Here is a 14,087-nt window from a genome sequence, read left to right as displayed (position 1 = left end):
ATATTAAAAAGCAGAGACATTACTTTGCCAACAAAGGTCCATCTAATCAAGGCTATGATTTTTCCAGTGGTCAACTATGGATGTGAGAGTTGGACTATAAAGAAAGCTGAGTGCTGAAGAATTGATTCTTTCGAACTGTGGTGCTGGAGGAGACTCCTGAGAGGCCCTTGGACTGCAAGGAAATCCAACCAGTCCATCTTAAAGGAGATCAGTCCGGAATGTTCACTGGAAGGACTGATGCTGAAGCTGAAATTCCAATACTTTGGCCACCTGATACGAAGAGCTGACTCACTGGAAAAGACCCTGATGCTGGGAAAGATTGAAGGTGCGAGGAGAAGGGGACGACAGAGGATGAGATGGTTGGATGGCATCTTCGACTCAATGAACATTGAGTTTGGGTAAATTCTGGGAGTTGGTGATGAATAGGGAGGCCTGATGTGCTGCAGTCCATGGGTTCACAAAGAGTTGGACACGACTGAGCAACTGAACTGAATTGAACTGAATGCATGAATAGCAACTTTGGATAAAGTATAAAAGCAGTTCAGAAGAGGAAGAAAGTAGCTTTCTCTGACCATTGTTCCAGAGATAAAAAGAAATGGGTCATAATCTGCTACTCTAAAACCATTTGGGGGGATTTGTAAAGGATCATAAGTATGTTTTATTTTGTTTTTTAATCCTGTGAGAAAAAAGCTATTCATGAAAGTAGAAGGAAGGTGACCGTGAGCAAGCAGTCTCTGAAATACATTTCCTCGCAATTATTAGAGATTAAGAAAGTCACATCTCTCTTTCCAACAATCAAAATTACTTTCTAATGAGTTGTTTTCATTCTACTATTCATCCAGATTAAACCAAAGCACACATTAAATACAAAAAGATTTATTTTCCAGAGTTCTGCGAGGGTGAAAGCAATCTAATCAAAAACGAAATGGGGAATGAGGTAGGTGAATAAATCAGAAGGAAGAATTAAGCTGACAGATATTTTGGAGGCCTGTTAAAAAATAAATTGGATTTTCATTATAAAAATTGACTTAAATAAATGATACACTTAAGAACCCACTCAGAACATTTCCTTAAAGTCAATTTGATTATCAGCCCCAAGATATTGCATTTCAATATATTTTGTTATATTTCCAAAATACAACAGGTATGGGAAAGGACATACACAAAGTAAATGCCAACAAAACAAAAAGAAAGAAAGAAATACTAAAAAATCTTTGATTCTGATATCTGATGTTCAGATTTGAAACCTAAATAAAAAGTTAGGCAAAATATTTTACATAGTGCCATCAAAATAACTAGAGGATAATTATATTTGAGGACAAGCAAAAGGAAACTTGATAGTAGACAGAGACCTCTAAAGATCTATAATTTTTAAATTACTTTACTTCCTTGATGGATAATCTGTAAGTATAGATAAATCTAATAATAGGGACAATATTAAGCCTTCATCTAAGACAGCTGTTCATACAACAAGTGAAAGTTGTGTCCGACTCTTTGTGACCCCAGGGACTATATAGTTTATGGAATTCTCCAGGCCAGAATACCAGAGTGGGTAGCTGTTCCCTTCTCCAAGAGATCTTCCCAACCCAGGGATGGAACCCAGGTCTCCTGCATTGCAGGCAGATTCTTTACCAGTTGAGCCACCAGGGAAGCCCTGTTCATATGACATGTGACACTTTATCAGCAGAAACGGGGAGCATGAATGTGTGTGGCCGTGGGGAGGGGGGCAGGTGGATCTATTCTCTCTATTTCCAAGCAAGGAATGATGAAGTACAGACCTTCTCATAATCTCTGGAGGTAGTAAGCCTTCTAGTTAAAATTATCATGTTCATATACTCAGCAGATAACACCGGAGAAAAGAGATTCTGTCCTAGGCACGCCACCTTTAAACAGATAAAGCTGGTAAAGGAATGCAGAAACCTGCTATCTGAGGGACAGAGGAGTAAAATGTAAACTGGGCTTGTTCCATGAAACCCCAAGGAACAGGACAAGGATGGGAGGGGAAGTTGTGGATACATATTCTATCTGTCAGATGCGTTAAAGACTGAGAGACAGCTTTAGGAGGAGTGAGTTCCCTGTTGTGGGAGGTATTCAAGCACAGAGAGAGATGACAGGAATGGGGCAGAATGGATCTTGAAAATTAAATGGATCAGGACCACTGCCACCCTGAGATCTTGTGATGATAAGAAACAGAAACCACAGCCACTGACATTGGGAGACTTAAAAACCATTCAGTGACAGTGATATACAATAGATGCCTTTGAGAAAGTGTTGAGGACACAGTCCACATGAGGGTTGAGGCAGAAAGCTTTTGGTACCTCAATCTGGGTAATGTGAAGGAGCGCTTAAGAAAGAGCTACTTTCAAAGGTGTGGGCAACCTAAAGGGGAAACACAACGTGCAGGGGACCAGAAACAACAGCAGAGGCCAAGGGCATCCTCCACTTCCCTTGGATCCGAAGGGAGGAGAGGAGGGGCAGTTACCAGGGCTGGGAGAGAGACCTGCGGAGGACAGGACCACCCGGCAGGAGCCGTGACCTTCCATCCCCAGCATCCTCCTCATGACTGTAGGGGGAGCAGGGGCTGGTGTGGGACCTGCAGGGTGGTGGGGCAGAGAGATCTGGGAGGCCAAACGGAAGACTTCCAGCACAAATGCCAGCAAAGCCACGGCAACAGGGCAAATGGGAAGGTCCTAGATGAGGGAAGAGGCTGGACTGCCTTCTCTCTAGGTCCTTTCCAAAGAGAGCAACATGTCTTTTCAGTGGACACAGTGAAAATGAGAGTCACAGACCCATGTCTTTTTTACCATCCTCGTATATAGAGTGCTGGCTCTTTCTGATTCTCCGGGCATTTGCCGGGATTTGTTTTCTGAACTAAGCACTCAGCTGCAAGGTAATTGCTCTACCCAAAACAGAAGTGCCATAGGAGACAAGAGCTTCCCAGGTGGCGCTAGGGGTAAAGAACCCGCCTGCCAGGAGAGGTAAGAAAAGAGGTTTGGAGCCCTGGGTCAGAAAGATTCCCTGGGAGGAAAGCATGGCCAACCCACTCCAGTATACTTGCCTGGAGAATTCCCAGGGACAGAGGAGCCTGGAGGGCTACAGTCCATAAGGTCGCAAAGAGTCAATCAGAAGAGCACAGCACAGGACCTGAAGATCTGAACATAGAACCATCTAGCCTATGTCAGTTAGGCGATTTTCCATCTGATATCCTGGCTACTCGTTCCTTCATTCACCAGATACGTTTAATGATCTGCTACTGGACAGGTGCTGTGCTGGACTCAACTGCCAACAAGAAAAGTCCATCACTGCCTTCACTGAGCTGTCAGCCGACTGTCAATCATTCCAATCTACAACACTCGCTGTTCAGTAAAGGAATCTCAGAAGTGCTATGGATCAGAAATGCAAACTATGACCCACAGGCCGAATCTGTGTGGCCTTGCTTCCATCAGCCATGTTTTATTGACACACCCATGTCCATTAGCCTATGTGTGGTCTATCGCTGCTTTAGTGCTACAACCTCAGAGTTGCTGCAGGAGGACTGCAGAGCCTGATATATTACTAACTGGTCCTGTACAGAAAAGTTTGCCAACACTTGCTCTAAATAAAACCTAATGCTTTAAGAATAAATATATGGAGGGAAACATACTGTCACTGATCAAACATCCCTGGGTGCCCTAGCTACAAACCAAGTCATGAGGGAGGTTGGCTTTCTGCCAAGTTGCATTTCTACTGTCGTTTTGTTTCTGTATTTTTTTTCTTCTTTCATTATAAAGGCAGATAAAAAAAAGTGTCACGTGGCTAATGTCTTCTATTTAACAGCTAACTCTTGTTCACATTCTCTTATATTGTATCTAGTCTTTTGACTGATCAGAGTTCTTCCATATCATGGAAGGCCCATTTTTCCAACGATCCTGTTCGCTGAATCACACCAAACAAGTTTTGACAGGGGTGATTTTAGGCTATCTTTTAAATTGAACAATAAAATTGATTTTAACAGCACTTAGCCAACACTCAAGTGCTATATAAATGCAAAATCATAGCAGCAATAGTACCTTCGCTTCCCTGCAGAGAGAAACAGGAGTGGATGCTTATTCCCCAATCACTTGACCCACAGAGCATTAAAATTTTAAATGTATTAAAAAAAAAAGAAGAAAAAACATTAGCTTTCATTGGCTGTTACCAAAATTTCCTAATATGAAGTGACAGGATCTGTGCCGGTTGTGGTTCCTCCCAGGGATGTTAAGAGGCTCAGTGGTGGCTGTGGCTGACCGTTGATTTGCCACTCCCCAAGCCCTTTTCATCCCCTAAATGGGAATCAATGTAGCATGAATAAAATTAATCGGCCATTTAGTTCATATTTAGTCACTATAACGAAGCAATAGCTGGCTTGAGAACGATCTTTGCCAAGCCTTGGTTCCTGAAAGTTTTCCCATCCACTAACCATAATGCACATTTCAAGTGTCGAGAGAAAGGAGACTGAGTCCACCAGCGAACTCAGAACCAAGAATGAGATGATAACAGGAGGCAGCATGGAGAAGGCCTGGCTGATCTGGTAATAAGAGAGGTTTCTGTTAAGGACCAGCTTAGACATTCTATCATTGAAAATACCTTCCTTGATATCTTTAGATCAAGTCATTTCCCTCCAATACCTAGCTCTTAACACACCATACTCTTGTATCACAGTTGCAGCTGGGTCATTCTTTACTTCCTTGGTCCTTTGATGGCAATGACCCTCAGTGAGTTCCACTGAGCTCATGACCTGCCTGCGCAGAGCAGAAATTGCTACAGCGAACACACAATAAGCACTAAATATATATATATATTAAATATATATCAAATATTATATAATATATTTATATATTATATATATTTAATAAATATTAAATATATATAATACATATAAGCTGGCTGACCTGATGAATGAATGGATAGGTAAGCAAGCTGGATCCTAGGCGCTCTGATAGCATGTGAGAATACCCTGGTCATTCTATGATATGCTCCTCAAAACTAATGGCCCATGTCTTCCTGTCCTGAACTAGGCTCTGGGAAAATGCACAAACGGCACACCAGCTCCTGGTATCCTCACCACCAAACTACCTCCTATCCGCTCTTTCACTCTCTTCTTCTGTCCTATCTTCTCTTGATATATAATCCTGACCAAGTTGCTCCCAGATGCAAAAAAAAAAAAAAAAAAAAACAGTATCCCATCACCTCCACCTCACCTAGCTGTTCTTACAAAGGCTGAAAAAGACAAACCTGATACCTACTTGCAAATTCTCTTGCCACTTCTCTGCAGACCTCACCCTAAAAACCACACCTCTATTCTTAAAATGCTCTGCTCTCTGACTTTAGTGCCACGATTCCCCTGATTCTTCTTCTATACCATGCCCTGCCAATTCTGTAATCGAATATATCTATAAACTGATCTTCTTCTTCCCAAACCATTGACACCTCTTGTCTTTATGACTGCATCAGTCTTCTGCCAGACCTCTCGGCTCCCTCCAACCCACTCTGCACAGGGAAGTCAGACGTGCACCTCGACAATGCTCCAAGGTAATTCCACTGGTTCTATTACATTTTGACTCTGGCCCTCACCTTCAAGTGCCTTTGTACCGCAGAGTTTAACTTACATATGACAAATATAAGCCCCATGAAAGAGCTATTCTGTCTGATCTTCACCACAATATCCACTGGACTCCTGACATCTTTATATATGTTAAAACATATTCAAGGTAATGTTTTCTAAATCTTGACAAGGCCTCCAAAATACTGGTTATGGAAAGCTGGTTCCAAATACTGGCATTCCCCCCATTACTCATGAAAAAAGAGCAAAATTCTTACTAAGGGTCATCAATTTGTGCTCCTGACCATCATTCCCGGTTTCTCTCTTAATTTTATCATTTGTGGTCCACATTCCTGCTCTGAAAGTCATCCAGATTATGCATGTTCCAAATTATACAGGCTCTTTATTGCACTTGATCTGAAGACTTCTAAAGCAGTAAGTCTTCCCAAATATAAATAAGTAGAATAGTTGCTAACACAATTTTCTGCCGAGTGACTGAGTCTCACTGTAGCCACATGAAACACTGTAAATCTCTTGATTTTAAGTAGAAAAAAGGCAGTTGCAAACAATCCGAAGAATGTGATCAATGTGTATGTAATTAGAGACAAATATTGCTCTTGAAAAATATACCCTGCTCAAGAACACGGTCCAGGTTATGAGTTTTTCCACATTATGAGCATTTTATGAATATTAAATAACAGTACATGTCAAAATCTATGGCTCCTGATGACCGGAAGTCCAAAATGTATTTGTGAACTTCCAGCCTATGAAGCTATACAAAGCCTTTCATGATTCAGTACAAACCACTGGTCCCATCTTACTGGCTGCCACTTTTATTAGACATTCAAGTTACACTAAAACACTGTCTTCTCCCCATATGCTTGCCTTCCTGCCTTTACTCTTATCATCCTTTTCATTTGCAATGTATTCCCCACTTCTACCCCATTTCCTAAATATCTAGTACCTATGGCCACTGTCAGGGTGCCACCTCCTCCAGGGAGCCATCTGCCCCGCAGCATTTTATCTGAATCTCCTAATGAAATCCCACCCTGCCCCTGAATGTTTCCTACCTAACTCTTCATCTATATCTACCCCAGGCTTGGGAGGTCTTTCAAGGAGGAGACATGTGTGTGCCATCTTTGATACCTACAGCACATCAGTTCAGTTCAGTCGCTCACTCGTGTCCAACTCTTTGTGACCCCATGAACCGCAGCACACCAGGCCTCCCTGCCCATCAGCAACTCGCAGAGTCCACCCAAACCCTTGTCCACTGAGTCGGTGACGCCATCTAACCATCTCATCCTCCGGTGACGCCATCTAACCATCTCATCCTCTGTCGTCCCTTTCTCCTCCTGCCCCCAATCCCTCCCAGCATCAGGGTCTTTTCCAGTGAGTCAGCTCTTCCCATTAGGTGGCCAAAGTATTAGAGTTTCAGCTTTAACATCAGCCCTTCCAATGAACACCCAGGACTGATCTCCTTTAGGATGGACTGGGGTTCCTTCAAAATAATGGGCGCTCAATAAAAGATGTGTTGGGGACTTCCCTGGTGGTCCAATGGCTAAGACTCCACACTTCAACGCAAGGGGCTGGACATCCATCCCTGGTCAGGGAACTAGATCCTACATGCCCCAACTAAAGATCCCCAGCCTCAAGGAAGATTCCATGTGCTGCAACTAAGAACCAGGTAGCCAAATAAATATTTTTTAAAAAATAAATTTTAAAATGTGCACAAGGCAGTGATCTACCAACCGCAGCAAGGGCCTCCAAGCACAGGCATTTTCTACCCCCAGGAGGGAACCATTTTTTTCTTTTTCTTTGGCGGGGGGGATGGGGGGGGCGCCTCAAATGCATGGAGGTTAGAACATACCCAGGAGATGGTGATGGACGGGGAGGCCTGGCGTGCTGCGATTCATGGGGTCGCAAAGAGTCGGACACGACTGAGCCACTGAACTGAACTGAGAACACACCCAGGACGACCACACATTTGGAAGCACAGGCCGGCGGGGTCTAACTCCAAAAGCTCCAGCGCCGCCGCGATCCACTGCATCGGGTAGAGACCCGCGGAACACGTGCTGAGCTCCGCGTGGAGCGGCCCATGGCGCGGATACGAGTCTCCGAACGAGGCCACGCGCCAGGCACGCGGGGAGGCGGAGACAGGGGAGCGGTGCAGGGCGCCTCCCCACCTACCTTCGGGGACTCCGCAGAGCACGGAGGGCTCCTCCCGCGGGGAGCCGGTGCAGGCGGGGACGGGGCCGCAGGGACTGAACTCTGCGACGTCGCCGGCCGCCCAAGCCCGACCGCCCAGAGAAGGCCGCCCGCGCGGCGCCGGCTTCCGTCCGCGCTCGGGCAGCGCGCGGGGAGGGCCCGGCCGCGCGCCCCACAAGGCCCCGCGGCGCGCTCGGCCTGCGGCGCCGGGGCCGCGGGGCGGGCTGTCGGCCCGGGTCGGGAGCGCGCTTCCCGCCGCCTGGGTGGGAGCGGGTCGGCCCGGCGGCCCCTGCGAGTATCCGCGCCGCGCGGGCAAAAGCTAAGGCGAGGCCGCGCGCCTCCCTGAGGACTGCGCCCCCTCCGCTTCCAGCCGGAAGGGGAAAGCGAGGCCTCAGAGGAGAGCAAGCCCTTGGGGAGACTTCTGGAAGGAGATACGGTGATTCCAGCGGGGTAGGAGGAGCGACTTGGACAGGATGAATTCGAAAACGACTTTTCTTTTCCCAGAAACGAAACGAAACTTGTGTTTCTTCCAAGAAATTGTGGTCATTACAGAATGATGTTGCTCTCTGTTCACCTTTCGCGTCATATGTATTGTCTATTTGGGGAGGGGGAGGGGGTAGGAGCCTTACATCTTACAAAAAATGCTTCCATCGTTAAGAATCCCAGTACGATTCCAAGCATCCTGAGGACAGATTCTCGGCAGGTTTCTTTGGTGTTACGCGCACTGCTTGATCGCTATTGGGTAGAAATCTCAGCATATATTTATGGTATAAAATAGCAAGCATGTCTACGTGGACATCTGTATGTCTAAATTTAACTAAATGGATGAAACTTTCTTATTAAGATAATACATCTGCATCCAATCCGTTATTGTACATTTCTTAAAACGTTAAGCATCGTTGTTCTAGCCTTCAGCCCCTTAACGAGAATCAATACGGTGAAGTCCATTGTAATTTAATATGTTCTTTATTAATCCTGAAGAGGATTTCACGTAGGCGAAGACAGAATTATCTTGAACTACAAATTAATGAACCCTCGATTACTGTTTACTGTATTTGCTGTTTTCTTTTGGAGACATGTAAATCCAATCATAGTGCTTTGATCACAGACATAATCTAGGGTCACAGATTATGCAGATTTGTCCGTGTTGGTGCAAGTGGGAAATGCTTTTCAGTTCCACTCATTCATTCATTATGCAAATTGGACTGAACTCCTATCATGTGCCAGGCACTAAATGAGGCATGATCATTGCCCTTTGCAACTGTGCAGTCTGGTAATTAAAACAAATGGGTAAACAAACTATCAAGATATAACGCAAGCACTGAAATTCTATTGGAAAACTGCAGAGTCAGTTTGAAAATTTTATCCTTTCTCACCAAACTGCTGCTAAGTCACTTCAGTCGTGTCCGACTCTGTGCAACCCAATAGCAAGAACACTGGAGTGGGTTGCCATTTCTTTCTCCAATGCATGAAAGTGAAAAGTGAAAGTGAAGTCACTTGGTCATGTCTGACTCTTCTCGACCCCATGGACTGCAGCGTACCAGGCTCCTCTGTCCATGGGATTTTCCAGGCAAGAGTACTGGAGTGGGTTGCCATTGCCTTCTCCGGGGCAAGTATCTATGAACTCATTAATCTGACAAACATTTACCGTTTTTTTTTAAGCTTCTGAACATAGAGTGGTTATGGATTTTACAAAAACGTATAGTAGAAAATAACTTCCATGAAAATTGTACAAGTTTTCATACCTCTTTTTGTCTTACTCATCCCTAGTGGGAGTATATAATACGTATGTAATAAGTCATCATTAAATGTTTGGTGAATAAAAAATAAATGTATCTTAAAATATTTAATTTGTGCGTTTTAGAGATTTTTCTATAAATATTGTAATCTGGCTGCGTGTACCAGAGCCCAAACAACTTTTCTAAACAAGTTTATAAAGACCAAAGGAAGGTAAAAATGTACACAAATGCACCTGCAGTATCTTAGCTCTTGTTGTTCATTGCACTTAAATGTAGAGTATTTGAAGGGAGCTTGAGTAGAACATCAGAAAATCATGCTTCTTTCGTGTAAGGTTTCAAGACAACAAATTCATTGATTGCCAATCTGTACATAAAAGAGGAAATTGTTAATGGCACCTACAAATTTTCAAGGTCCAAATAAAAATACAAAGGAAAATGGACCTTGAACTTGACTTCTTGGACCTCAGTCTCTTGGTTAGACCTGATCACTTTCACATCTATTTTAATTTCATGTTGGTATTTGTCATCTCTCACTCTTCTGTGCCCCATATTTTATTTAAATTGGTCTAACAGCATAACATGACACGACTGAGCGACTTCACTTTCACTTTCATGCATTGGAGAAGGAAATGGCAACCCACTCCAGTATTCTTGCCTGGAGAATCCCAGGGACGGGGGAGCCTGGTAGGCTGCTGTCTATGGGGTCACACAGAGTCGGACACGACTGAAGCGACTTAGCAGCAGCAGCAGCAGCAACAGCATAACATAATTTTCAGCAGATTATGATCTCATGGTTATTAAAATTAACATTATTCCACAAAATTCTACATACTACTTTCTTTAATAGTTCAACTACTGTTAACACAAAATTAGTAATTTGTATTGTCATGCATATAATTATTAGTTATAGTCCAGAATGGCATCTTGCAACTTTTCCCTCATCTTTGTCGAAATGGTTGGAATCTTTGCTTTAAGAAGAATAAAACCATGGGACTTCCCTGGAGGTTCAGGGGCTAAGACTCTGTACTCCCAATGCAGGAGGCCTGGGTTCGATTTCTGGTCAGAGAACTAGATCCCACAGGCCTCAGCTAAGAGTTCTTATGCTGCAGCTAAAAATCCCACATGCCACAGTGAAGACTGAAGATGCTGTGTGCCCCAAGTAAGACCTGATACAGCCAAACAAATAAATATTTTTAAAAAGAAGAGTAAAGTCCATAAATGTTTCCAACTGTTTAAGATCACTGACAGTGAAAAGTGTTAGTCAAGGTGTTAGTTGCTCAGTTGTGTCCGACTCTTGCTACCCCATGTCAGCCCTCCAGGATCCTCTGTCCATGGAATTCTCCAGGCAAGAATACTGGAGTGGGTAGCCATTCCTTTCTCCAGAAGATCTTCCCAACCCAGGGATCAAACCTGGATTTCCTGCATTGCAGGCAGATTCTTTACCATTGAGCCACCAGGGAAGACCTTAAGACGATTAAACTATGTCAAATTCATGAAAAAATTAAAAGTTTTTTAAAAAGTATTTAATTTTGTATTTTAGAGTTTAGAATTCTAGAAAGGAGGAAAAATTGAGAACATTTTCAGATAATCTCACTATTCTTTTCTTTAACATAAAGAGGAAAGGATATATCTCTTTTTAATATACCTAAAATTACATATTGTAAGAATAATTATTCCACAAATTAGAAAATGTTACTGTGCCTAAATGATTATATTTAAAAAGAATTTTTGAAGTATAAGACATCATGAGAAACACTGGGCAGAATGAAGCACAAGCTGGAATCAAGATTGCCAGGAGAAATATCAATAACTTCAGACATGCAGATGACACCACCCTTATGACAGAAAGTGAAGAACTAAAGAGCCTCTTGGTGAAAGTGAAAGAGGAGAGTGAAAAAGTTGGCTTAAAGCTCAACATTCAGAAAACAAAGATCATGGCATCCAGTCCCATCACTTCATGGCAAATAGATGGAGAAACAGTGGAAACAGTGGCAGACTTTATTTTGGGGGGCTCCAAAATCACTGCAGATGGTGACTGCAGCCATGAAATTAAAAGACACTTACACATTGGAAGAGAAGTTATGACCAATCGAGGCAGCATATTAGAAAGCAGAGACATACTTTGCCAACAAAGGCCCATCTAGTTAAGGCTATGGTTTTTCCAGTAGTCATGTATGGATGTGAGACTTGGACTATAAAGAAAGCTGAGTGCCAAAGAATTGATGCTTTTGAACTGTGGTGTTGGAGAAGACTGCTGAGAGTCCCTTGGACTGCAAGGAGATCCAACCAGTCCATCCTAAAGGAAATCGGTCCTGAATATTCATTGGAAGGAGCTATGTTGAAGCTGAAACTCCAATACTTTGGCCACCTGATGAGAAGAGCTGACTCATTTGAAAAGACCCTCATGCTGGGAAAGATTGAAGGTGGAAGGAGAAGGGGACGACAGAGTATGAGGTGGTTGGATGGCATCACTCACGCAATGGACATGAGTCTGAGTAAATTCCAGGAGTTGGTGATGGACAGGAAGGCCTGGTGTGCTGCAGTCCATTGGATCACAGAGAGTCAGACACAACTGAGTGACTGAACTGAACTGAACCTGAAGACATTTTTATTTTGAGTTCACAGAGAATCTTTGGCTTTAAAAGAAACACGGAAAAACAAAGCAAAAATCTATTTGTAAAATGACTGATTCTTTTTCCTGTGAATACTATTTCCTAATTTATGTGATTGTAAACTCAATTTGTTTCTCCCAGAAGTCTTGATTCCAGCTTGTGCTTCATCTAGCTCAGCATTTTGCATGATGTATTCTGCATTTAAGTTAAATAAGCAGGGTGACAATATACAGCCCTTGATGTACTCCTCTCCTGATATGGAACCAATGTATTGTTCCATGTGCAGTTCTAACTGTTGCTTCATGACCTGCATACATATTTCTTAGGAGGCAGGTCAGGTGATCTGGTATTCCCATCACATTTCCACAGTCTGTTGAGATCCACACAGTCAAAGGCTTTGGCATAGTCAATAAAGCAGAAGTAGATGTTTTTCTGGCTTTGGCATAGTCAATAAAGCAGAAGTAGATGTTTTTCTGGAACTTTCTTGCTTTTTCATTAAGCCAATAGATGTTTGCAATTTGATCTCTGGTTCCTCTGCCTTTTCTAAATCCAGCTTGAACATCTGGAAGTTCACGGTTCACATACTGTTGAAGCCTGGCTTGGAGAATTTTAAGCATTAACTTTTACCAACTTAGACAGCATATTGAAAAGCAGAGACATTACTTTGCTGATAAAGGTCCGTCTAGTCAAAGCGGTGGTTTTTCCCATAGCTGTGTATGGGTGTGAGAGTTGAACTATAAAGGAAGCTGTGGCCCAAAGAATTAATTCTTTTGAACCGTGGTATTGAAAAAGTCTCTTGAGAGTCCCTTGGACTGCAAGGAGATCCAACAAGTCCATCCTAAAGGAAATCAGTCCTGAATATTCATTGGAAGAAGGACTGATGCTGAAGCTGAAACTCCAATACTTTGGGCACTTGATGTGAAGAACTGACTCATCGGAAAACACCCTGATTTGGGGGAAATATTGAAGGCAGGAGAAGAAGGGGATGACAGAGGATGAGATGGTTGGATGGCATCACTGACTCGATGAACATGAGTTTGACTATGCTCCACGAGTTGGTGATGGACAGAGAAGCCTGGCATGCTGCAGTTCATGGGGTCACAAAGATTTGGACATAACTGATTGACTTAACTGTACTGAAACTCAATTTTTAGCATTCTTTATTTTCTCCAAGGAGCATATTAGTAAATTTTTGTGCTTTTTTTAGACTGAAAAGTTTCAATTTTATCACTTGAGTTAATGAAAAGATATACAAAATAAATTAGACTAATCCAGCAGAATTCTAAACACCACAGAAAGCCATTTTAGGTCTGTTAGGAAATAAAGTTACTCTATTGTGTTATCAAGTATAAGAGAAGCTTGGGCTAATCTTGGAAATCACTTAGGTATGTTAACAATTTGGAAAAGCCATTTTAGAGGCACTATATATAGAAAGCTTTCTGGGAAGTGAAAGAGAGCTTGCTAAAGTGCAGACTCCTCAGTTCCTATGGATTTATTGTGATTTTCTGAAAGGCTAGGTAACAAATGCTAACAAAGAAGAGTAAGACATAATAGATACTATGAAAAAAGATGTATTTCACTTTTAAAGCATTAATTTTATATAAAAGAAATATAGGAATTAGGCAGAAATATTAAAGAACAGTCAAAATGAACGCTAGTAAGGTCAACCATTAAAAATGCAAACAAAATTAATTTAGTAATGGTTAGCATTTTAAAGTGAAAATATTTTGATCTTATTTAATAACAGAAGTATTAATCTGTGTCAAACACTCTGGATAAATTATTATGTTAAAGAAAGGAATAGTGAGATTATCTGAAAAAAATTGTATTCAGTAGAACAATGGAAAATCTACCAGTGGAAGAGTGTAGTGTCTAACTGCAGTTGCTATAGTAAGAAATGGAAACTGCTTGAGTATGAAAGACAAGTATTAAAAATACCGAGGAGAAGAGAAAAACTCATCCCTTATATTG

The 14,087-nt window shown here is 42.5% G+C and overlaps 1 protein-coding gene across 1 annotated transcript in view; it reads right to left on the bottom strand.

The window, feature by feature from the left end:
• Positions 1-7,607, bottom strand: part of MEI4 (meiotic double-stranded break formation protein 4) — a 76,271-nt gene extending 68,664 nt beyond the window's left edge. The window contains exon 1 of the mRNA XM_018053506.1: positions 7,528-7,607. Coding sequence (XP_017908995.1) covers positions 7,528-7,607 — 80 coding nt within the window. The remainder of the gene's footprint in view (positions 1-7,527) is intronic.

This window comes from Capra hircus, chromosome 9, assembly GCF_001704415.2.
Source record: "Capra hircus breed San Clemente chromosome 9, ASM170441v1, whole genome shotgun sequence".
Lineage (NCBI taxonomy): Eukaryota > Metazoa > Chordata > Mammalia > Artiodactyla > Bovidae > Capra > Capra hircus.
The sequence above is the reverse complement of the archived record's forward strand: the minus strand, read 5'-3'. Positions and strand labels throughout refer to the sequence as shown.